The sequence below is a fragment of the Dryobates pubescens genome, chromosome 40 (genome assembly GCF_014839835.1).
Source record: "Dryobates pubescens isolate bDryPub1 chromosome 40, bDryPub1.pri, whole genome shotgun sequence".
NCBI lineage: Eukaryota > Metazoa > Chordata > Aves > Piciformes > Picidae > Dryobates > Dryobates pubescens.
In genome coordinates this window covers 791,176-812,880 of record NC_071651.1, presented here as the reverse complement: position 1 = coordinate 812,880, position 21,705 = coordinate 791,176, and the positions used below count along the sequence as shown (strand labels likewise).

Below are 21,705 nucleotides of genomic sequence, written 5' to 3'. Positions count from 1 at the left end.
GGGGTGCCCACAGCCCACACCATGAGTCAGCCACAGGGGCAGGAGGTGGCAGTGGGCAAGGGGCTGGGCTGGAGCTGCCAGGGCTGGGGGAGAGGAGGGGCAGCAGGACCCCTGCAGTGGCTGGGGAGGGGAGACCCACAGGGACCCTTCAGCCACCCACAGCTGGCACTTGCTTTGGGGTAAGTGAGGTGCCACCCCCTCCCCTCTTCCCGGGCTGGGGCTGTGGGAGGGAGAGGGAGGCTGGGAGGTGGGTTGGGGGGCGGGGGGGAGGCAGGGGGGGGGGGCAGGAAAATAAGCCATAAAATAAAGTTTTATTCCAAAATAACAAAATAAATAATCTACTGTACACAGTACAAAGGAAGAGAGTTGCTAATGCTCTAAAAAGACACCACACAGTCCTAAGGGGGGGAGGGGGGGACAGCGACACGGGGCGGGGGGGGGGGGACCCCGGGGCTGGGCACAGCTCATGGAGACAGGGCAGGGGGTAGGCAGGAGGCACCCCAAGAGGTTGAGGAAAGTGGGGGGAGGGGGGGGGAGAAGGAAGAGGGGGGGAGTGGCACACCCCCCCCCCCCCCAGCATCCACCAACCACCTGCTTTGTGCTGGGAGTGTGGGGTGACACGAGTGACACCCCCACGGCGTGTGTGTGACACCCCGGTGGCACAGGGACCATGCATGGCAGCGCACGTGGGTAATGCGGGGGGGGGGGGGAAGGAGGGGGGGGCGCTGCAAGGGGGCGTGCAGGGGTGGGGGGCGGCGGGGGGGGGGGGTGGTATTTACAGCTCTAATGCTGCAGGGCGCTGCAGGGATTGGGGGGCGGGGGGGGGGGGGGGGGGCGGGGAGGGGAGGGGGTCGTTGCTGCGTGCGCAGGATGCGACTCGCCGGGGCCGCAGGGATTTGGGGCGGGGGGTGGTGGGGGTGGTGGGGGGTGGGTTGAAGCTGGCGGCTGCAGCGTGGGCGCTGCGGGGGCGTGCGCGGGGGGGGGCGGGGGGGGGGGGGGGCGCTGGCACCGTGTGCCCGGCGTGGGTGGCGGCGGTGACGCGGGAGCACGCGGTGCCGCACGTGGCGCAGCGGCTGTCCCTGCGGGGGGGGGGGAGGGGGGGGGGGGGGGGCTGAGATTTTGGGAGGGGGGCACACACGCACACACAACAGGATGGGGGGCGAGGGGGGAGCTGTACATTGGGTTTGAGTCCATCGAGGGCTTCCCAGCCCCGGGGGGGGGGGGGTGCCCAGAGCCTGGCGGGGACCAGGGTATTGCTGCTGCGGGGAACGCGTCCCGCCGCGGCTGAGGTAACCAGAGCGTCGGTGCGGGAGGGGTCGGGACCCCTGAGAGGAGGGGGGGGGGCCCATGGCCAAGCCCTCACCGGCTCCCCGCACCCGGAGCACCGCCGCGCCGCTGGCACCCGTTCCCCCAGCACGTTATTGCTTCGTTAATGGGGGGAGGGAGGATGAGGGGAGGGGGCTGTAGGGGCCTCACTGGCGGCTGGTCTCCTGCTCCACCTTGATGGTGCTGCGGGGGGGTTCCGGGGGGGCAGGAGGACCCCTTTCTGCCAGCCCATCCTCGAACTCTGTGGGGAGAGAAGAGGCAGGGGTTGGCATCAAGGCGCCGCTTCCATGGGGAGAGGGCAGCGGCGCCGTTGGGACCACGCCACGGTTGGGACCGCCGTGGGTTGGCATCCACTGCCCTGGCCGTGGCAAGCCCCCCGGGCAGCTCACCTGGCGCCGGGGGCTTCCCGGGCAGGCAGGGGCTGAGCCTCCCCACGCGTTCGTGTGAGACCAAGCGGGCCAGGCGCAGCCCCTCGTCCATCAGCGTCTGCTGCAGGATGTGGCGACTCCAGAGCCCGTGCGGGGGGAGGCCGAGAGCCACGTCAGGGGCTGCCACGGGTGGGGGGGTCAACCGGGGACAGCCCCCCGCCGCTGCGGAGAGAAGGGCGAGAGTCAGCACCGAGGGGCTACGGAGCGCGTCCGGCCACTGCTTGCCCGCAGGCATCCCCGGGAAGGGACCCCTCGAGGCACCCCAAGAACGGAAGGGACCCCCACAAGCCCCCCAGAAAAGGAAGAGACCCCCATAGGCACTCCGGAAACGGAGCCTCCCCCCGCGACTGACTCACCCTGCAAGTGGCCATCGAGGCTCTCCCCGGAGAGGCTCCCGGTGTCCTCATCGAGCCCGGCTCGGTATGCGCCACCGAGGGGCTCCGGTCCCACCGGCCCCACCGGCAGCGGCAACAGCTCGGGGCGGCTCTGCTCTCCTGCCTGCCAGGAGAGTGTGGGTGAGCACAAGACACCCTGGATGGGACCCATCATGCCAGGGGACCCTGCACTGCCCACCCCCAGGAAGCCCACAGGCTGCACTCACAGCACCACCCCCAGTGCCCCTCGCTGCCAGTCCAAGCCAGCATGGGCAGCCCCAGGCACACTGCACCAACCCACCCGCGCGTGGGCAAGCAGCCACCCGCGCTCACAGGTGTGCACACCAGCACCCACCCACCCCCGCTCAGCACCCCTGGGTGGGCACCCACCTCCTGCTTGAGTCGCTTGGCCACGGTAGCTCCGGTCTCCTCGGGATGTGCCCTGTGCCAGGGAGAGGAGGGGGAGGGGGGCAGAAGGGGCTGCGTCAGGCGTGGGGGTGCCCGCACAGAGGCCCCTCGATGGGCATGGCCCTCCTGGTCTCCTGCCACGCTACGGGGCAGTGCCAGCCGCCGTGCAGAGTGTGGGCGGCCGCCCAGGCAGGGCGGTGCCGCGGGACGGCGCAGATCGAGGCTTTGGCACAGATGGAGCCGGGGGTGGCAAAAGGGGGAAGCAGCTGGAGAGCGAAGGGAAAAGGCAGCCCGGGCTCAGCACCCCGTGGGCAGGAGCTTGGGGGGAGGAGGGGAAGGGACAGGGCAGCCCCAGCAGCATCCCCGTTATTGACTGGCATCTCCCTTAGTGCCAGACACCCCTCCCAGCGCCTAGCACCCCACCCAGCGCCTGGCATCCATCCCCTCCACGTCCCACACCTCCGAGGTCAGGCAGAAAACATCCCACGCGAGGGCAAAGGGAACTTTGGGTCCAGAAGCGCCAGGCTGTGGCGCAGCCTCCGGGGGTGCAGAGGGGGGGGTGCCAGCCAGGGGCCCTCCCGCCGTACACACACGACCCCCTGGGCCGTGAGGAGAGGCTCTGCCAGGCCCGGGCTCACCTGGCCACCTTCAGCGAGGACAGGTAGGAGCTCTCCCGGGCCACCTGCCGCGACAGCGAGAAGAGCTCCACGCGGCGCAGCAGCAGAGAGTTGTCCCGCAGGCAGAACTGCGCGGCCGCCTCGTTGATGATGAGCTGGGGGCGGAGACCACGCGTGAGCGGGGCCGGGGGCAGCACCCACGGGACGCCACAGCGTCTGCTCCGAGCCGCCAAACGGCAGCATCCCCCAGTTCTTGCCCACTCCATGCCGGTGCCCCTACCCCAACCTCCTCCCCGGTCCAGAACCTGTCCCGCTCCGACCTCCCCCCCCCCCCCCGGCGTGGCCCCCGCCGCGCTGCCCACCTCGTGGAGGGTGAGCTGCTTGCCCTCGCGGCGCCGGGCATCGCCGCGGCCGTAGATGGCACTGTGCCGGCGGATCTCCTCCTCCTTGTGCCGGTCACCGTCCTCCAGCTGGAAGATGTGCCCCACGGCCTTGGCCAGCTTCTTGTTGAGCTTCATCAGTGCCCGCAGCTCGGCCTCACCACCCCGGGGGCAGCTCTGCAGCAGGCGCTCCACGCTCTCCACCACCGTCCGCACCAGCTCCGGTTCCAGCACCTCCGTGCCCGCCGGCTGCTCGCCACCGCTCCCGCCCGGGGAGAAGGGGGGACCCCCTGGCTCCTCATCCCCACCACCCTCTGACTCGGGGGTGCTCCTCCCGGGCCACGGCGGCAGCGCCGACGGCGACAGCTTCTCCCCAGGCTCCGTGGGGCTGCGGGCTGGGGGCGTCCCGGTGCCACCGGCCCCTTTGCCCGCGGCCTCGCCAGGGCTGGCGTGCCCGTTGCTGAGCGCCTTGCGCCCACCGGCCTCAGAGAGCTTGAAGAGGGGAATGCTGCTGACGGGCACGGCCGAGACCGGCTGGCTGAAGAGCCCCGGGTTGGATGCCCACTCGCGTAGGGCCTTCTGGAGGCGGCGGACGTGCAGGGGCTTGGTGGCCATGCCCACCAGCGCCATGATCTCCAGGAACTCCTCCTCGCCCGCCTCGCAGAGCTGCTGAACGTCGTCCCCCCCTTGCTGGATGAAGGTCTCGTAGTAGCCCAGCAGGTTGGCACGCTGCAGCACCCGGTACAGCTGCAGCTCGCCCAGCGTGCGGGGCAGGGCCATGGCGAGCCTGCGGGACAGACGGACCGAGGGATGGCATCACAGCAGGGCACCGACAGCGTTACCGCAGGGGACAGACGGACGCGCAGGAGAAGCCCCCTCCCCAACCTTTGGCCCGGGGGCACAGGGCAGGGGGCTGTCCCCCGAGGAGTGGGGGGACGTGGGGTGTCTCAGGGTTCTGATACCCCAGGGGGCGCCCAGGTCCACCCGCGCTGAGACAGAACCCGCGGCGGCAGCTCCCTCGGACACGGCGCAGACACGAGTGGGGCTCCCCTTCTTCCCCTCCTCCTATCCCGCTGCCGTGTCCAGCTCCGCCCTCTTCCCCCCCCCACTCCCCCCAGTCAGCCCCCCGCCCGCCCGGGGCTGCCCCAGCCCTCCCCATCCTCGACGGCTCGGTGCCGGGGATGTGCTGCTGTCCCGGTCCCACCGGTGCCACCCACCTCCATGCCCCCCGCCCTGATCGGCGCCCCGCGCTGCCCCGAACCCCATCCGGTGCTATGTCCCTCCACGGTCCCCCTCGGACCCTTCATCCCCGCCCGCCGCCCCCCGCTCGCTCACCGCCGGCTGGTGCCGCCCTTGGCCAGGGAGGGGAGGGGAAGAACCGGCGGGGGCTCCGGGACCGTGCTCCGCCGCTGGGCCGGGGGTCCGGTGGGGGGGAGGGGGGAGGTCCCGGCGGGGCTCGGGGGTCCCGCGGCCGGACCGGGCGCTTTCGCTCCGCCGCGCCGCGCCGCTTCTGCGCGCCGCCCACACGGGCGGTACCGTGAAATAGCAGCGGCCCCGGCTCCGCCGCGGCGTGGGAGGCCCCGGGGGCGGATCCCGCGGCTGCCGCCCCCGCCGAGCGCAGCGCGGGCGGCCGCGGTTGGGGGGAGGGAGCGCGGAGTGGGGGGATGGGGGGGGCGGTGGCACCAGTTACCCCCTCGTCCCCCCGGGGCGGGAGGCGCAGCGACACCGGGAGCTGGGACCGGTGCCCTGCATGGTGGTACTGGGGGTCCTGCAGCCCGGGGAGAGGGGAGGAGGGGCAGCGGGAACAGGGCTGAGGTGGTGGTTGGGGAGGACACGCGAGGCCGTGGAGGAAGGTAGGACCTCGCCCCTAGTACGGGCGGGGAGGACGCGGGTCGCCGCGCCCCGCCGCCGGTGCAGACCGCGGGCTGGACTCGCAGTTACTGGGTGGTCGTTGCTGGCGTGGCCACCCAGGCCCCGGGCCCGTGCCCACGGGTCCCCCACGGTCTCCTAGGGAGTGCAGGACTAAATCCCCCCCCGCACCTCCCTCACCAGCTGGGATCCCGCGGGCTGCGCTCGCAGCATCTCCGGTTCCTGTAGCAACCCGGCGAGGCTCGGCGATGCTGCCGGGGCACCGCTGTCGCCGTTATCCCGGCATGGTCGCGGGAGCACAGCCCCCTGCGGAGGGCTGGCATCTTGCGGCTCAGCACAGACAGGGGCTGCCGTCGATTGGCTTCAGGGCGAACACCCCCGCAGCGCAGCCTTGCCCCAGAACAGCGGCACCAGAGCTTTCTCGGGCTGGGGGTGCGACACGCTGAAGCCCCCCCACCCGCAGCAGGAGCCCCACACCGAGAGCACCTCCGGGCCCCACGGGAGGGTCACGGCCCCCACCCCTGCGTGGCTCAGCGCTATTTATACCGCGGCCGGGCGCCTGGCGTGGGTCCAGCCGCCCCCGCACCATCCTGCCCGGCGGGGGGAGACCGTGATGGGGCCCGGGGCACGTCCCCGGGGCTGGCGGGGGGCAGCCGGGGCTCCCCCTCCCAGGGCACCGTCCCCGACGTGAGTGTCCTGCCTTAGTACCCCCAAGCCCTGCCCGGTCGACCCCATTCACGCACACCACAGCCCCCCCGCCACGACCAAGGCGTCCGGCGCGGCGGGGCCGTTCCCAGGCCCGGTGCTGCCCCCGGCTGACGCACATCCTCCGCCCACGGCCCCGCCGCTTCCCGGCTCCACCGCCCACGGCCCCGGGGGGAGGCGGGGGGGGGGGGGGGGTGGCGCCCTAGCCCGCTCGCCGCCCACGGGCCCACGGCGCACCCGCCGTCCTGGCGCCCGCTGCCAGCGTTCCCGGAGCTGGGGGAACCGGGGGGAACTGAGCGGCATCGTGTGCAGGGCCGCGGAGGGCATGGAGCCAGCGAGTCCGTGGGATGCTGAATCTGCCCCTACTCAAAGCTGCTGGGGGTCGCCCTGGTCCCACGGAACGCACTCCGGGTTGCCCCGTTCCTCCCGGAGGCACGTGGGGCTCGGCGGCTCGGCCGGCGAAAGTCTTCTGGCCCCAGGCCCACGTACGGCACCGGCACGGCGGAGCTCTGCCCCGGGTGGGGTCGTGGAGCGCGGGGCCGTGGGGAACGGGCAGGACTGTGGGTACCGATTATGTGGAGCCCGGGCCGGGGGGACCGGGCGGCCCTGCGCCCGGTGCAGCAGTGGGGAGCTGGGGGCCGGAGGGGCACGACCTGTGTATCCCCCACGCGTGGCCCCCCTCATGCAAACAATGCCAAAGCGCTTCCTGATAGGAGGAGGTGCTTGTCAATCAAGCGAAAGTCAAGGGGGGGGTTGGACGGCTCGAAGGGCCGTGCCTCTGCTCTGATAGGCTGAGAGGCTTGTCTGTCAGAGCCGTTGGCAAGGCGGGGCTTGCGGTTGCTAGGGGCTGGGCGGGCCCCGGATTAAATGCCTCTTCTGGTGTCACCATAGTGACGGGCGCGAGATCACAGCCTCTTCCTGTCTTGGCTACGCTGATAGGCTGAGGGTCCTGTCAGTCATCGCTGCAGGCCGCGGTTGGACGCCAGAGAGGCCAGAGCAGCCCTCTGATTGGTCAGCGCCTTCTGAGTGGCAGCGCGCCGCGAGCCCCTGGCTGCCGTTGGTAGGGCGGAAGCGGAAACCGGCGGCGTGGCCGCGGCGGGAGGAATGAAACCGGGTCCGGGCCGGCCGTGGCGGCTCTTGGGAGCGTTGGTGCTGTTGGTATTGCCTCCGGTGCTGCTGGGGGGCGCTGGTGGGACGTCACCTGGCGGGCAACGGTGCAACGGCAGCAGCGACGACGACGGTAACGTCATGGCGGGGGGCGGCGTTAAGGGTCCCGAACGGAGGAGACGGCGGACTGGGCGGGGGGTGGGGGCTACAGCGGAGTGAAGGGTGAGCAGCCCCGAGGCTGCGGCCTATCGACCCGGAGCGGTACAACGGGCTGGAAGCGGCGGCACCGAGCCGCGGGGGAGCGCAGGAGCAGCCAGCTGGGGACCTGTCGGTCCTGCTTGACCAACCTGATCCCCTCCCGTGGCTACGAGCCCCAGGCAGTGAGTGAGGAGGATCGAGGCTCCCTTAGCCAGCCTGTAGGTGACACAGCCTCTGAAGGAGGTCCGGCACTGGAGAAAGAAGCAGGGATCGGGGGGGGCTGTGTGTGACAAAGACCCAGGGGGGCTGTGTGTGACCCGGAGAGCATCTTCCATAGCGAGCAGCGGAGGGACTTTTACCTTTATCCAGCCAAAACGCTCTCAACTGGGGGGACGCTGGGAAGGAGAAGTGGCCCTGTGTGTTTTGGTGGGTGAGGCACTGGGAGCAGGGGCCTGGTGTTGGTGAAGCCAGGATCCAGAGCCCAGCTCCAAGCCCTGCTCCGTGCCGCGCAGGTGCCGAGGATCAGATCGTGCCGCTCCGTGAGGGCCTCCTGTCCCGGTACTGCGCCCCACACCGCTTCTGTTACACCAACACCCACGTCCCCCAGTGGCACGAGATATGGACACGGACCCAGGTGAGAGGGCAGGGAAGGATCCTCCCTGCCCTGTCCGGGCCAGGCTGCTCCGGCAGCCGTGGCCACGCTCCCCTCGGCTTCCCTCCCCGCGCAGATCCGGGTCAACAGCAGCCGGATGATCCGAGTCACCCAGGTGGACAGCGAGGAGGAGCTGGAGGATTTCAGCCTGTGGAGTGTCCTCTTCTCCTTCCTGAAGGAGAAGCTGAACGACACCAGCATCGATGTGGACCTCTACAGCCACAAAACCTGCCTGAAGGTCGACCTGCTGGAGACCGGCACCGAGTACTGGATCGTCCTCTTCCGACGTAGGTTTGCTCTGGGGGTTGGAGCTGGGCCCTGCTGTGCTTCCTGAGGAGGCAGCAGGGATGTGGGCAGTGGTCTGAGGGCCAGCTGGGTTGGTCCTTCCTAGGGAAGGAAAATGGACCTGTAAGGAGAAGCAGCTTGCTGGCTGGGATGTGGTGTGGGGGAGCTGAGGGCACTCGCTGGAGGTTCGCCTCGGGCACAGCCACTTCCCTGTGCTGTGACCACAGGGCAGGCAGCAGCTTGACCTGGAGGACCTCTTGCCAGGGCTCCTCTCAGCCTGACCTCACTCTCTTTCCAGGCTTTGACCCTCAGCTGTTCCTGGTTTCTTTCCTGGGCCTGTTGTTGTTCTTCTGTGGGGACATGCTGAGCAGGTGAGTCACCTTTGCTGGTGGGCTGGGGACAGGAGGGTGGGTGGGCATGGGTGGGCATGGGTGGGCAGTGCCTGGCTGGCTCTGCAGGCCCCTGGGGGGTTGCTCCTTGCGTTTGTGCACAGACATCCATGAGCTCTAAACCACCTTCTGCACCCCTGCAGGAGCCAACTCTTCTACTACTCAGCTGGGATTAGCTTTGGCTTGCTGGCCTCACTGCTGGTCCTGGTCTATGTGATGTCCAAGGTCATGCCCAAGGTGAGAGACCTCACAGCAGTGACCCTTCCAACACCCCCAGGGTGGCTCTAGTGAGGGAGCTGCAGGATGTGGTCTCGAGACGCTGGGCTGGGGTCTGGCTTTGCAGGGGGGGAGGTTGCCAGGACTGCCCCCACAGCCTGACTTGATTTCCCCATCTCTTCTAGAGAAGTCCTGTTTACTTCCTGATGGTGGGGGGTTGGTCCTTTTCCCTCTACCTGCTCCAGCTGATCTTCAAGAACCTGAGGGAGATCTGCAAGTCCTACTGGCAGTACCTCCTGGGTGGGTGTCAGCCCCGGGGGCTCCGCTCCAGCGCTCTGCACGACCTCTGCAGTGAGCTGGTGGAGAGCAGGAAGCTTTCCTGCCCCCTTCCTTGCAGCCCTGGCAGAAGCTGCTGGGCCCCAGGTCTGTGCCTGCCTCCTGATGCTCTGCTCCCCTGCAGGCTACCTGCTGCTGGTGGGCTTGGTGAGCTTTGGGGTCTGCTACCGCTACGGCCCCCTGGAGAACGAGCGCAGCATCAACCTCCTGTCCTGGGCCCTGCAGCTGCTGGGGCTGCTGCTGCTCTACTCAGGCATCCAGATCCACCCCATTGCCTTGGCCCTGGTGGTCACTGCCATCTGCACCAAGAACCTGGACTACCCTCTGCGCTGGGCCTTGGCCGCCTACAGGTGAGGGCAGCTGGCCCCACTGCTTCCCCCTGCCTGCCCCCTGGCCTGGGTGAGCTGCTGGGCAGAGTCTGTCAGCAGGCTTGGGAGGGTCTCAGTGTGGGGTGGGGCTGCAGGAGGGGCTGTGTCCCTTTACCCCCGGGCTTGGCGCGGGCCAGCGCCCCGCTCCTCCTCGTGCCCGGGCTGGAGGGCGCTGGCGCTGTGCTGGGCATCCTGCCCCAGCTGGCTGGGCAGCAGCTGCTGCTGCTCTGCTGGCAGGAGAGTGCAGAGTGCCAGGCTGGGCCCCAGCCCCCCTCGCCTGCTGACAGAGGAGGAGTACAGGCTGCAGGGGGAGGTGGAGACTCGCAGGGCCCTGGAGGAGCTCCGCAGCGACTGCAAAAGCCCCAAGATCTCTGCCTGGTCTGTGGTGTCTCGCATCCAGTCCCCCAAGAGGTAAGGAGGTGCCCTGGCAGCGTGCCCAGGCCTGCCAGCTCGTGCCTCTGGGTGCCTCTGAAAGCCTGCAGAGGCTCTGTGCTGTCACCTCTGGCTGCAGAGATAGGGAGGTGCAGGCAGCTCCGTGGTGCGTGGCAGCAGTGTGCCACAGGGCAGGGCCGGGTAAAGGCAGCAGGGGCTGGCACTGAAGCGCTGCACCCTGGCTCCACACGTGCCAGGGCACTGGGCAGCCCTGCACAGTGTGGTGCTCTGTGGCCTCTCCCCAGGTTTGCTGAGTTTGTGGATGGTGCCAGTCACGTCACCCCCAGCGAGGTCTCTCTCCACGAGCAGGAGTATGGCCTGGGTGGCATCTTCCTGGAGGATCAGCTCTTTGAGGAGGATGGAGAGGAGGAGGAGGAGGAGGAGGAGAAGGGAGATGACTTCTTTGACAGGAATCACACAAGTTACTCCCTGGCCCACAACCATGTGGGTGCTGCATGAGCTCCACTGCCCAGGACCCACGGGGGTGAGGGGCAGAGCTGCTGCTGCCTCCCCGCTGCCCACGGAGCCCTGAAGCTCCATTTGCCAGAGAGCTGCTGCCCCTCCTCCTGGCACCCACCCTGGGCCCTGTGGCAGAGCCTGCTGGGAGGACAAGGGGGGACTGTCACTGTCCTCTTCCCCAGGCAGCTCCTGGCAGGCTGTGGTGTGAAAGCTGGCAGCCAGCCTGGGGTGATGGCAGGGGAGAGGTGCAGGGAGCTGGTCCCAGCTGGGGCCCACGAGGTGCTGAGCTGTGTGGGGTCCTGGCTGGAGGTGAACTGGAGCCACCCTGGCTCTTGGTGCTTGTGAGCTCCCAAGGTGTCAGTTGTAGGATCAGGGACATCCTTCTCAGGCCTGGGTGCTGAGCTAGCTGCTGGGAGCACCCCAAGCTTGTCCCTGGGCACCTTTGGGTTGCTCCTCTTCCCCCTGGCTCTGCCAGGTGCGGCACTGCCTGCTGGGGTGGGGGCAGAGTGAAGGCTGTGCCCTGCCTGGGAGGGTGATGTGCACAAGAGGAACTTTGGACCTGCCCCACTGCTGCCTGTGTGCTCAGCACCTGCTGCCAGGCTGCTGTGGGGAGGAGCAGCAGCAGGTGATCACCTGCACCTCCTCCCCCTCCTCCTCCTCCTCCTCCTCCTCCTCCTGCTGTTACCAAAGATGCCAGAGCTGGTTGGGCTGTGCCTCTGCCTTAGCTTTGCTCCTGTGTGGATACCAAAACCCCCTCCCTGGTGCAGGCCTGGCTCAGGCAGCCTCTCCCCCTGCATGTCCTGGGGCTCAGGTGAAGGCAGCCTCGAAGCTGCCATCTCCCCTCAGCTCTGTGCTGAGGAGGAGGAGGAGGAGTGTGGATGTGCTTCCTCCTCCCTGCCTCTCATCTGGCTGTCACCATGAGCTGATGCCCTCCACCCTAAACCTGCTGTTCCATGAGGCCTGTCCCTGCCACCCTGCTGCTAGCTGGGGACCTCTCTGTGTGCCCACCCCGGGGAGGGGGCTTGGTGGCCTTGCTGAGGCACAGAGCTGGCCAAGACCCCCCCCAGTCTATGCAATTTTCAAGCAATAAGCTGCCCCCAGGGCTGCTTCCCCCCAGGGCTGCCTCTGCTGCCCCCCAGGGCTGCCTCTGCTGCCCCCCAGAGCTGCTGCTGCCCCAGCCTGACCCTTGCCTGCACCACTGCTCCAGCTTCTGCTGTTGGTTTGGTTCTGGCCCAGGTTCTCTGCCCCTGCTCCCTGCTGTGCTCCTGTCCCTGCTGTGCTGAGAGCAGCCCCCCCCTGGTTTTATTTTGTAATAAAGATGTATTTTGTAGGTAAGAAGCTTCCTGTGTCCATCCTGCACTCACCCCAGGGCTTGGCCTCGGCTCTGGCTCCGCTGAGGATGCTGCATGGTGCTGGGGGGGGACTCAAAGATGCCCCCTGGGTGCTGGGGGGGCACACTCGAGGACAGACCCTGGGTGCCAGGCTCCCTGCACAGCCCCCGAGGAGGCTCAGGGCTCTGTGGCTGTGGTGCCAACCGCTGTCTTCTCCCTGGAGCAGCCCTGGGTGCTCTGGGCTCTGCTGCTCGCTGGACCTTGTGCTGCTTTCCCTTCCTTGGAGGAAGTTCTTTGTTTGCTTGGCTGAAAGGGAATCGTTTTTTTTCCCCTCCCTGCTTGTTCCTGCTTCTGGGAGGGACACCTGGTGGCAGCCGGGCCGGGACCCCGTGCAGGGCTGGGGGGCGACCCGGGGCTTCTGGCAGCTGTGTCGGTGCCTCAGTTTCCCTGCCTGGCAGCGGGCGCGGCGCCTGAGGGAGGGCCCTCCTGCCCCCCCGCCCCTCCGAGGGCTGGACCGGGCCGGCACCGGCTGCTGGGCTGGACTCAGCCCCATCAGCTGCACAGCTGAAGCCGCTCCAGGAGCTGCTGCTCTGCGACCGGGAGGTGAGTTGTAGACCCCTTTGCTCCCAGCCTGAAGAACCTGAGCGTCCCCCCGCACCCCAGGGCTGCCCGGAGCACTCTGTGCCCACAGCCCCCACCCCGGGGTGCTTCCACTCCCAGGGGTCGTGGGGAACTGTGAGACACCCCCTCCCCCCCCCATGGATAAGAGTGGGGCGAGTGCCCTAGGGCGCGGGGGGCTCGCTCTGGTTCCCACCTGCAGGTACCCACCCTGGGGTCTCACAGCCAGCAGCATTGGGGTCTCGGTGTCAGCGTCCTGTGCTCGGGGAGGCTGCAGGGACTTGTGGGAGGCTTTGCTGTCTTCTCAGGAGGCTGCTTCCAGCTGGGCAGCTGCCGCTGGAGCCATCTCCCTCTCCCCGCTCACCCCATCCCTCCCCTCCCCACTTCCCCGCTGCTGACCTTGCTCGGGGCACCGATAAGCGGGGCTGGGTTTACAGCCCCGTGCCCGAGCTGTGCCCAGGCTGTGCCCAGGCTGTAAAGCGGGGGTGAAGGTCACCCCGGGTAAAAGGCAGAGGAGGGATGGGTGGAGCGCGGGGGTGGGAAAGGAGCACAGTCTGTCACGGGAGCCCCTGGGTGCTGCTGGCTGCAGGGCTGCTGGGGGGGGGGTCGGGGCTGTTCCCTCCCTGCCCCACGGTCCCCCTGCCAGGAAGGAGGGAGGAAGCGGAGGCTGAATCCGTCGCTGCCCCAAGAACAGGATCCAGGTGTCCACATTTCCTGGCCGGGACTTCGCTTCCCCCACGGCGGAGGGCAGAAGCCCAACGTCCTACCCCCATCCCCACCAGGGGGTTCTGGCCACCAGGGTGCCCCAAGAAGGGACCCTTTGTGCCATGGCAGATGCGTGGTTGCCTTCCTCCCTGGCCCTGGAGGCTGCCAGCCCCAGTGGGGTGCCTGGGTGAGGTGGGCACCACGGGGGTAGGCAGCAGTCAAGGGCTGCATCCTGCCCTGCCCCACACCGGATCCTTAGCGGGTCCGTGGCCCCCGGGTGCTGGGGCACCCTGCGCTCCCTGGGGTCCCTCTAAGCCCCTAAGGGTGGGGGGCAGCCAGGGGAGCGGAGGCCGACGAGGACTAGGGGGCGGAGGGGTGTTTGGGGAAGGGGCTGCACATCCGGGGCTGAAGTCCCCTCCTCTGCCACAGCTGCCCCGGAGCTGCCCCGGAGCTGCCCGGCCATGGAAGCCACCGCCTCGAGGCTGGACGTGGCGGCAGTCGGGGACTTGGTGCTGCTGGAGCCTCTGACCGAGGAGTCGCTGCTGCAGACCCTGCAGGAACGCTTCCGCCGCGGGGACATCTATGTGGGCACCGGGCAGGGCTCTGGGGGGGACGGGGAGCAGAAGGGACAGGGGCGTGGGGTAGGGAGCAGGGTACAGGCGCGGGGAGCACCGGGAGCTGGGCTGGGTGCCCCCCGTGCCCACCGCGTCCTGCTCGCCCGCAGACCTACATCGGCAACGTGGTGATCTCGGTGAACCCCTACCGCTCGCTGCCCATCTACGGCCCCGAGGTGGTACAGGAGTACCACAGCTGCAACTTCTTCGCTGTGAAGCCTCACATGTGAGCAGGGCCGGCCCCAGGGGTCCTGCCGAAGGCTTCGGGCCTCGGGGGGAGTCTCCTCGTGGTGGCCTCGCAGCCGTAACTTGGGCTCTTGGTGCTCTGAAGCCCCTGGGGAGGGGGGCTTCAACCCCCTTTCTGATCCTGCCCTGCCCCCAGCTATGCCATCGCTGACGATGCCTACCGCTCGCTGCGGGACCGGGACAGGGACCAGTGCATCCTCATCACAGGCGAGAGTGGGGCTGGCAAGACAGGTAGAGCTGCTGCTGGGGGCTCCCAGGGCCGCCAGGGGCTGCGGGGTGGGTGGGCACGGCCCCAGCACCCACGGCCCCTCGCTCTCAGAGGCCAGCAAGCTGGTGATGTCCTACGTGGCCGCTGTGTGCAGCAAAGGAGAGGAGGTGGACAAGGTGAAGGAGCAGCTCCTGCAGTCCAACCCCGTGCTGGAGGGTAAGAGCCCACACCTGCCCCCCCCCCAGACGCATCCCTCACACCCTGCATCTGTCCCCGGGGCTTGGCACAGCCACCCTGGACCGTGCCCTAACCCTGTCCTCCTCCCACAGCCTTTGGAAACGCCAAGACCGTCCGGAACGACAACTCCTCCCGATTCGTGAGTGCCCAGGGAACGGGGGGCGGGGCTGGACCCGGTGGGGTCACACACCCCCCGGTGGGGTCACACACCCCCCGGTGGGGTCACACACGCCCCCCGATGAAGTTACCCCCCCGATAGGGCTGGAGGCATGGCAGGGGATGAGCTGCCGCCCCCTGCCCTGACCCTAGCCCCATCCCTCAGGGCAAGTACATGGACGTGGAGTTCGACTTCAAGGGGGAGCCCCTGGGAGGGGTCATCAGCAACTGTGAGTAGCCCTCACCCACCCCGGGGGGGGTCCCCCCTCCCAGATCCCCCCTGACCCTGCCCCTGCCTGCAGACCTGCTGGAGAAGTCTCGCATCGTGCGGCACGTGAGGGGCGAGAGGAACTTCCACATCTTCTACCAGCTCCTGGCCGGGGGCTCGGCGCAGCTGCTCCGTAGGTCCAGACCCCCCAGCTACGGAGAGCCAGGGTGGGGCTGGGGTCCTGGGATGGCCACAGCTGAGCCACCTCCTGTCCCCCCCACCCCACCCCAGAGCAGCTGAAACTCCGCCAGGACTGCCGGCACTATGCCTACCTGAACCGGGAGGCCGCCGATGTGCCAGGCATGGACGACGCAGCCAACTTCCATGCCATGCAGGTACCACCAGTGGAGACTCCCCCCCCGCCCAGAACACCCTGTGGCCAACCCCAGCATAGAATCCCAGGTTGGAAGGGACCCCAAGGATCGTTTGGGCCAACCTCACCCAGCAAAAGCAGAGTCAGGACAAGGTGGCACAGCTGAGTCTTGAGAGGCTCTGAGGCTGGGGAAAGCTCTTTCAGGGCCAAAGCCACCCAAAAGAAGTGAGGTCAGCTCAGAGCCCTTCAGCCTGAGCCCTCTCCTGCCACTGGACAGCCTTAGCAGTACACTTCTAGCCCAGGACAGAAGGGTGACAGCCCTGGGCTGCCTGTGTCTGTCCCCAGGATGCCATGAGGGCCATTGGCTTCACGCCTGCCGAGGTGACAGCGCTGCTGGAGGTGGCAGCCGTGGTGCTCAAGCTGGGCAATGTGCAGCTGAACAGCAGCTACCAGGCCAACGGGATGGAGGCCTGCAGCATCGCTGAGCAACAGGGTAGGGATGGGGACAGGCACAGGGTGGGTGGGCATCCCCTTGGCCCCCCAGCTCAGCCCAAGCACTGCTCCCTCCCCGCAGAGCTGCAGGAGATCTGCAGCCTGATCAGGCTGGACCCCAGCGTGCTGGAGCAGGCACTGTGCTCCCGCACCGTGAGGGCACGGAACGAGACGGTGCTCACCACCCTCAGTGTCCCCCAGGTGAGTGGGAGCCCCCAGCCCCCCATGGGGGTGATGCCCAGCAGCCCTCCAGGAGCTGCCATGAGCCCCTTGTCCCCCTCTGCAGGGCTATTACGGCCGGGATGCGCTGGCCAAGAACATCTACAGTCGCCTCTTCGACTGGCTGGTGAACCGCATCAATGCCAGCATCCAGGTGAGCACAGCCCCCTGCCCTGTGCCCCCCGCCCCACACAGGCCAGGCCAGGCCTCTGTACCCCCCTGCCTCCCCAGGTGAAGCCAGGCAAGCAGAGGAAGGTGATGGGCGTCCTGGATATCTATGGGTTTGAGATCTTCCAGGTGAGTGCAGGGCCCACCTGGCCCCATCCTGATGCTGGGGAGGGTCCAAAGGGGATGGGTTGAGGCGGGGGGACATGGGGCAGGGCCGGGGGCTTGGGTGTGACCTGCCACTCAGGACACTTCTCTGGCAGGACAATGGCTTTGAGCAGTTCATCATCAACTACTGCAACGAGAAGCTGCAGCAGATCTTCATCCTGATGACCCTGAAGGAGGAGCAGGAGGAATACGTCCGGGAGGTACCTTCAGCCCACGCTGGTCGGGCTGGATGCAGCCCCTCTGCATGGTGCCAAGCAGCCTTGGCCACCTGGGCAGGGGGAAGTGCTGGAGACTTCTCCATAACTTCTTCCTCCCTCGCCCCACTCCCTGCTGGGATCAGATTCAATCGCAGGAAGGCAGGGAGGGGGCTGGGATCCCCTCCCTGTGGCCGGATGTCTGGTTCCTGCCCCGCACCAGCCGTGGGGGTGTCCATGGGGCAGGGGCTGGGTGATCTGCGTGGCCAGGGCTCTGATCCCCATCTGCTCCCAGGGCATCCAGTGGACCCCAGTGGAATTTTTTGACAACAGCATCATCTGCGACCTGATCGAGAACGTGAGTTGCCCCCCAGGGCTGGGGTCTTCAGCTGGGGGTCCCAGCTCGCTCCCATCGCCCCCAGCATGAGCAGAGCCTGCAGCAGCCCCAGCGTGGTGGGGCTGGGGCTGGCTTGGGATGACGCTGCCCCTCCTGGTGCAGAGCAAGGGCGGGATCCTGGCCATGCTGGACGAGGAGTGCCTGCGCCCCGGCGTGGTCAACGAGGACACCTTCCTCAGCAAGCTGAACCAGCTCTTTGCCGGCCACAAGCACTACGAGAGCAGGGAGACGCAGAACGCCCGGCGGGTGATGGATCCCAGCCTGCTGCCACACTGCTTCCGCATCCACCACTACGCTGGCAAGGTCTGCCAGTGCCCACGGGCACCCACTGCCACCCACAGCCCCACCGTGCCCAGCTGGGTCCTCTGGGTCCTCTTCCCAGCCTTGCTTGGGAGCTGCGGGGCTGAACTGGGGACTGGGATAGAGACACTGAGTGTGGCTCCGTGTGTGCCCCACTGAGCTCTGTCCCCCCTTCTGTGCGCCCCACTGAGCTCTGCCCCCCCATTCTGTGCGCCCCACTGAGCTCTGCCCCCCCTTCTGTGCGCCCCACTGAGCTCTGCCCCCACTCCCGTGCCCAGGTGACCTACAACGTGAGTGAGTTCATCGAGAAGAACAACGACCTGCTCTTCCGTGACCTCTCTCAGGCCATGTGGGCTGCCCAGCACACTCTGCTGCGCTCCCTCTTCCCCGAGGGGGACCCCCAGAAGGTCTCCCTCAAGCTGCCCCCCACCGCCGGCTTCCAGTTCAAGGCCTCGGTGGCCACGCTGATGAAGAACCTCTACTCCAAGAACCCCAACTACATCAGGTACAGCCCTGGGGGGAGCCCTGGCCTCAGCCTTGGCAGCAGCAGGACGCCCCCCCGCCCACGGCTGTCCTGCCCAGGTGCATCAAACCCAACGAGAGCAAGGCGCCGATGCTCTTCACGCCGGAGCTGGTGCTGGCGCAGGTGCGGTACCTGGGGCTGATGGAGAACGTCCGGGTGCGGCGCGCAGGCTACGCCTTCCGCCAGCTCTACAGCTCCTTCTTGGAGCGCTACAAGATGCTCAGCCCCCGGACCTGGCCTCGCTGGGCCGGGACTGACAGGTACGGGGCTGGGCCAGCCCGCGGCCGCATCCGGCGGCCCCTCGACCCCGGGGACCGCGGGGCTCTAACCGGCCTCGTCTCCCACCATGGCGCAGGGAGGGGACCGAGGCGCTGCTGGCAGACCTGGGGTACCCCCCCGAGGAGCTGGCGTTTGGTCACACCAAGGTCTTCATCCGCTCGCCACGCACGGTGAGCTGAGGCTGGGGGAGCAGGAGGACCCTGCTCTGGGGCCGTTTGGCTGCCGTGAGGGGAAGGGGGGAAGTGGGAGCCGGCCCAGAGCAGATACCAGCCCCAAAGGTCCCCGAGCCTAGCTGGCAGCCCTGATCCTGGGCTCCCACCTCGTGGAGGTGGTTCCTGGCTGGGGGTCGCTGTCCCTGCCCGGTGTCTCGGCACTCCCCCTGCTTGTCCGCAGCTCTTCGACCTGGAGAAGCGGCGCCAGGACCGCGTGGTGCAGTTGGTGATCCTCATCCAGAAGATGTTCCGCGGCTGGCGGTGCCGCACCCAGTACCAGCTGATGCGCAAGAGCCAGATCCTCATCTCCGCCTGGTTCCGGGGCCACAGGGTAAGGAAGGAGAGGTCCTGGCCGGGCACCCCCTGCCCCATGCCTCACCCCCTGGGCTGGGCTCGAGCCCCCCCGCTCACCCCACGTCTCCCCACCGCAGCAAAAGAACAAGTACCAGCAGACCAAGCGCTCGGCACTGATCCTGCAGGCGTATGTGCGGGGCTGGAAGGTGAGGGCTGGGCACCCTGGCCAAGCCCAGCAGGAGCTCCAAGTGTGGGAAGGGGGCTGGGGATGGGGCTGGTGGCTCCATGTTCTCCGTGGTGGGACCAGATCACCTCCTCTGCCCATGTCCGGGGTGACCTCAGAGCTGCTTTTCAGTATCTGAAGGGGACCTACAGGAGGGCTGGGGAGGGGCTGCTCAGGAGGGTCTGGGGTGAGAGGATGAGAGGAAGCGGTTTGGAGCTGGAGCAGGGCAGACTTGGGTTGGACATCAGGAGGAAGTTCTGCACGGTGAGGGTGGTGGAACAACGGAACCGGCTGCCCGGGGAGGTGGTGGAGGCCACATCCCTGGAGACATTCAAGCTCAGGCTTGTGGGGCTCTGAGCGACCTGCTCTAGTTGGGGATGACCCTGATTACTGCAGGGGGGTTGGACTAGATGACCCCTTCCAACCCCAACCATTCTACGATTCTGTGATCTTCTGTCCTTCTCTCTCGCCTCTCCTTCTCTCCTCCTCTCGCTCCCTATCTGTGTTGCTGCCTCCCCACCTGGGGCTCGCACCCCTCGCAGTCCCGCCGGCTCCTCCGGGAGCTGAAGGCACAGCGTCGCCGCCAGGCAGCCGCCAGCACCATCGCCGCTTACTGGAGAGGGTATCAGGTAACGGTGCCGCTGCCTCTGTCCTGCTGTCCGCGCCGCTGTGTCCAGGGCTGTCTGTCTGTCTGCCCACCCTGTCGGGCTGCAGCCGTTCTCCTCTCACTGGGGCTGAATGGGGACGGGGGTGGGGGGTCCCGCGGGGGCTGGCAGCAGGAGGGTGGCGAGGTGCCACGTCCCCACTGCTGCTGTGCCCTCGGCAGACCCGCAGGCAGTACAGGAGGTTCTTCCGCTCCGGGGCCAGCGCCTGCCTGGCCAACTTCATCTACCGGCGGCTGGTGAGTGGGACTGGGGACAGAGGGAATGTGGCACCTTCCCAGTCCCCCAGCCAGGGCACCCTCTTGACATCCCACGGCGTTGCTGCCCCCCAGGTGCAGAAGTTCCTGGTGGGGCTGCGGAACAACCTCCCACCCCTCTCGGTGCTGGACCGGACCTGGCCCCCTGCGCCATACAAGTTCCTGGCTGAGGCCAACCAGAAGCTGAGGGACATCTTCTGCCGCTGGAAGGTGAGAACAGGGAGGGATGGACGACGGGGGGGCTTGGGCTGGGACCTTGTGTCCGGGGGACCGGCACCAGGGGTCTTTGGCCGTCCCAAACGGCCCCGGCCCTCGGCAGTGCAAGCAGTACCGGGATCAGCTCTCGCCGCAGCGCCGCGCCCTGCTGCAAGCCAAGCTCTGCGCCAGCGAGCTCTTCAAGGACAAGAAGTCCCTCTACGACAAAAGGTGCCAGGGTCGGGGGGCTGGTGGGGTTAGAGGGTGGCAGGGGGCATGCAGGGGCAGTGCCAGCTGATGGCCTCCATCCCCAGCCTGCAGCAGCCCTTCCAGGGTGAGTACCTGGGGCTGACGCAGAACCCCAAGTACCAGAAGCTCCAGGCCGTGGTCAAGGACAAGCTGGTGATGGCTGACAGCGTGAGGAAGGTGAACAGAGCCAGCGGCAAGGTGAGCCCCGGCCCCCTCCCAGCCTCCAGGCGAGGCGTGGGGGGCCCCTGCTGACCGCCCCCCACCCTGCAGACTGTGCCACGCCTGCTGCTGCTCACCACGGAGCACCTGGTCCTGGCTGACCCTAAGGCTGCCCAGCCCAAGACTGTGCTCAGCCTGAGCGACATCCGCAGTGTCTCTGTCACTCGCTTCTCTGATGGCTTCTTGGTGCTGCACCTCAAGGAGGTACCTGGACAGGGGGTCCCTGGGGGTTGGGGTCCTCAGCAGGACTGACCCCTCTCTGTTCTCCCCACAGACTTCCACGGGGGGGGCCAAGGGGGACTTCTTGCTTGTCAGCGACCACCTCATTGAGCTCATCACCCGCCTGCACCAGACCCTCCTGGATGCCACCTCTCAGGGCCTGTCCCTGCACATCACTGACCAGTAAGGGCAGGGCAAGGGGTGGGGGCTGCAGGGGGGGGGCAGGGAGGTGGAGCCCATGAGGAGGGAGGAGGAATGGGTACGGCTTGTGAGGTGGAGCTTGCAAGGATGGGGTTCAGAGGGTGGAGGGGTCCTGACTGGCTGCAGCAGGCAGCCCCTGAGAGCTGAGTGTAAGGAAGACAGGAGGTGGGATGGGGCTGGGCGTGACCCCTGCCCACCTCCCCTGCCTCCCCCCCAGGTTCTCCACCCGCTTCCAGAAGGGTGACATGGCTGTCACCGTGGTGGAGTCGGCCAAGGCGGGCACCGATGCCCCTGTCTGCAAGAAGCGAGGCAGCCACAAGATGGAGATCCTGGTCCACTGAGGGGACCTCCACCCATTGCTGGGACCCCCCCCCCCCCCCCCCGCACACACCAGCATCCCCCCCCGCCCTGCACCACTGGGGAATTGCTGCAGAGCCATTAAACGACGCTCCGGTGTTGCTCCTCGGGGGGTGTCGTGCTGGGTGACCACCGTCAGCGACGGCCAGAGGGACCCAGGGTGCTGGAGCCGCAGGACACGGCGCAGGGTGGGTGGGCAGAGCCCAGCTGCAGGGATAGACACCCCCCCCCCCCCCCCCCCAGGATGGGCACACTGCAGGGATGGAGCCCCCACCTCGGCCCCCACCTTCCCTGCCGCCTGATTGCGGCCGCGCTCGGCTGGCGGTGATTGGAAAGGGCCCAAATTGCGGCCGCTCTGCCCATTAAGTGCCTGGCTGCTGCAGAGGCAATTTCTGGGCGGCCGCGGGGGGCTGGCACGTGAGGTCCTTGGCACCTGCCAGCGCTGCCCATCACCAGCGCAGGGTGCTCCCCGGCCGTGCCCCCCTCGCCCGGCTGCGCCCACAGCCCTTCCCAGGCTGGCACCGCCCGGCGCTGCAGCCGCGTTTGGGGATGGGGCTGCGGCTCGGAGCGGAGCAGAAGGACAGAGAGGAAGCCAGCACATAGCCCCAGTGCCACTGATGCCACCCGGGTGCCCC

General features: G+C 68.0%; 3 protein-coding genes across 5 annotated transcripts; 2 read left to right on the top strand and 1 right to left on the bottom strand.

Annotated features, from left to right (window-relative positions):
- Window positions 1-1,169: 1,169 nt before the first annotated feature.
- On the bottom strand, window positions 1,170-6,048 carry NAB2 (NGFI-A binding protein 2). 2 transcript variants are annotated; one of them, XM_054177392.1, is made up of 7 exons: window positions 5,583-6,048; window positions 3,516-4,320; window positions 3,175-3,308; window positions 2,519-2,570; window positions 2,111-2,252; window positions 1,716-1,916; window positions 1,170-1,567 (listed from the first exon to the last, which is right to left on the bottom strand). In XM_054177392.1, the coding sequence occupies exons 1-7, from the start codon at window positions 5,723-5,725 to the stop codon at window positions 1,473-1,475; spliced, it is 1,572 nt and encodes a 523-aa protein (XP_054033367.1). In that variant the 5' UTR covers window positions 5,726-6,048; the 3' UTR covers window positions 1,170-1,472. The 2 variants fall into 2 exon arrangements, with proteins under 2 accessions (XP_054033367.1, XP_054033368.1); XM_054177393.1 differs by lacking the exon at window positions 5,583-6,048 and adding an exon at window positions 4,869-5,352.
- A 384-nt stretch (window positions 6,049-6,432) lies between these two features.
- NEMP1 (nuclear envelope integral membrane protein 1) lies at window positions 6,433-11,413 on the top strand. Its single transcript, XM_054177338.1, has 11 exons — window positions 6,433-6,826; window positions 7,141-7,347; window positions 7,445-7,594; window positions 7,925-8,046; window positions 8,141-8,351; window positions 8,648-8,720; window positions 8,882-8,975; window positions 9,140-9,254; window positions 9,415-9,640; window positions 9,896-10,069; window positions 10,336-11,413. Exons 1-11 carry the CDS (start codon window positions 6,433-6,435, stop codon window positions 10,547-10,549), a joined length of 1,980 nt encoding a protein of 659 aa, XP_054033313.1. The 3' UTR covers window positions 10,550-11,413.
- Window positions 11,414-13,664: 2,251 nt separating this feature from the next.
- Window positions 13,665-21,070, top strand: MYO1A (myosin IA). Of its 2 annotated transcripts, XM_054177369.1 has the most exons (28): window positions 13,665-13,787; window positions 13,928-14,043; window positions 14,200-14,294; window positions 14,383-14,487; window positions 14,601-14,647; window positions 14,831-14,894; window positions 14,967-15,065; window positions 15,164-15,267; window positions 15,591-15,738; window positions 15,820-15,938; window positions 16,024-16,110; window positions 16,188-16,253; window positions 16,385-16,489; window positions 16,779-16,841; window positions 16,983-17,183; window positions 17,459-17,685; window positions 17,763-17,963; window positions 18,059-18,152; window positions 18,376-18,525; window positions 18,626-18,694; window positions 19,254-19,340; window positions 19,538-19,612; window positions 19,706-19,840; window positions 19,950-20,056; window positions 20,140-20,272; window positions 20,345-20,497; window positions 20,568-20,695; window positions 20,931-21,070. In XM_054177369.1, the coding sequence occupies exons 1-28, from the start codon at window positions 13,665-13,667 to the stop codon at window positions 21,052-21,054; spliced, it is 3,225 nt and encodes a 1,074-aa protein (XP_054033344.1). In that variant the 3' UTR covers window positions 21,055-21,070. The 2 variants fall into 2 exon arrangements, with proteins under 2 accessions (XP_054033344.1, XP_054033345.1); XM_054177370.1 differs by lacking the exon at window positions 19,254-19,340.
- The last annotated feature ends 635 nt before the right edge of the window (window positions 21,071-21,705 follow it).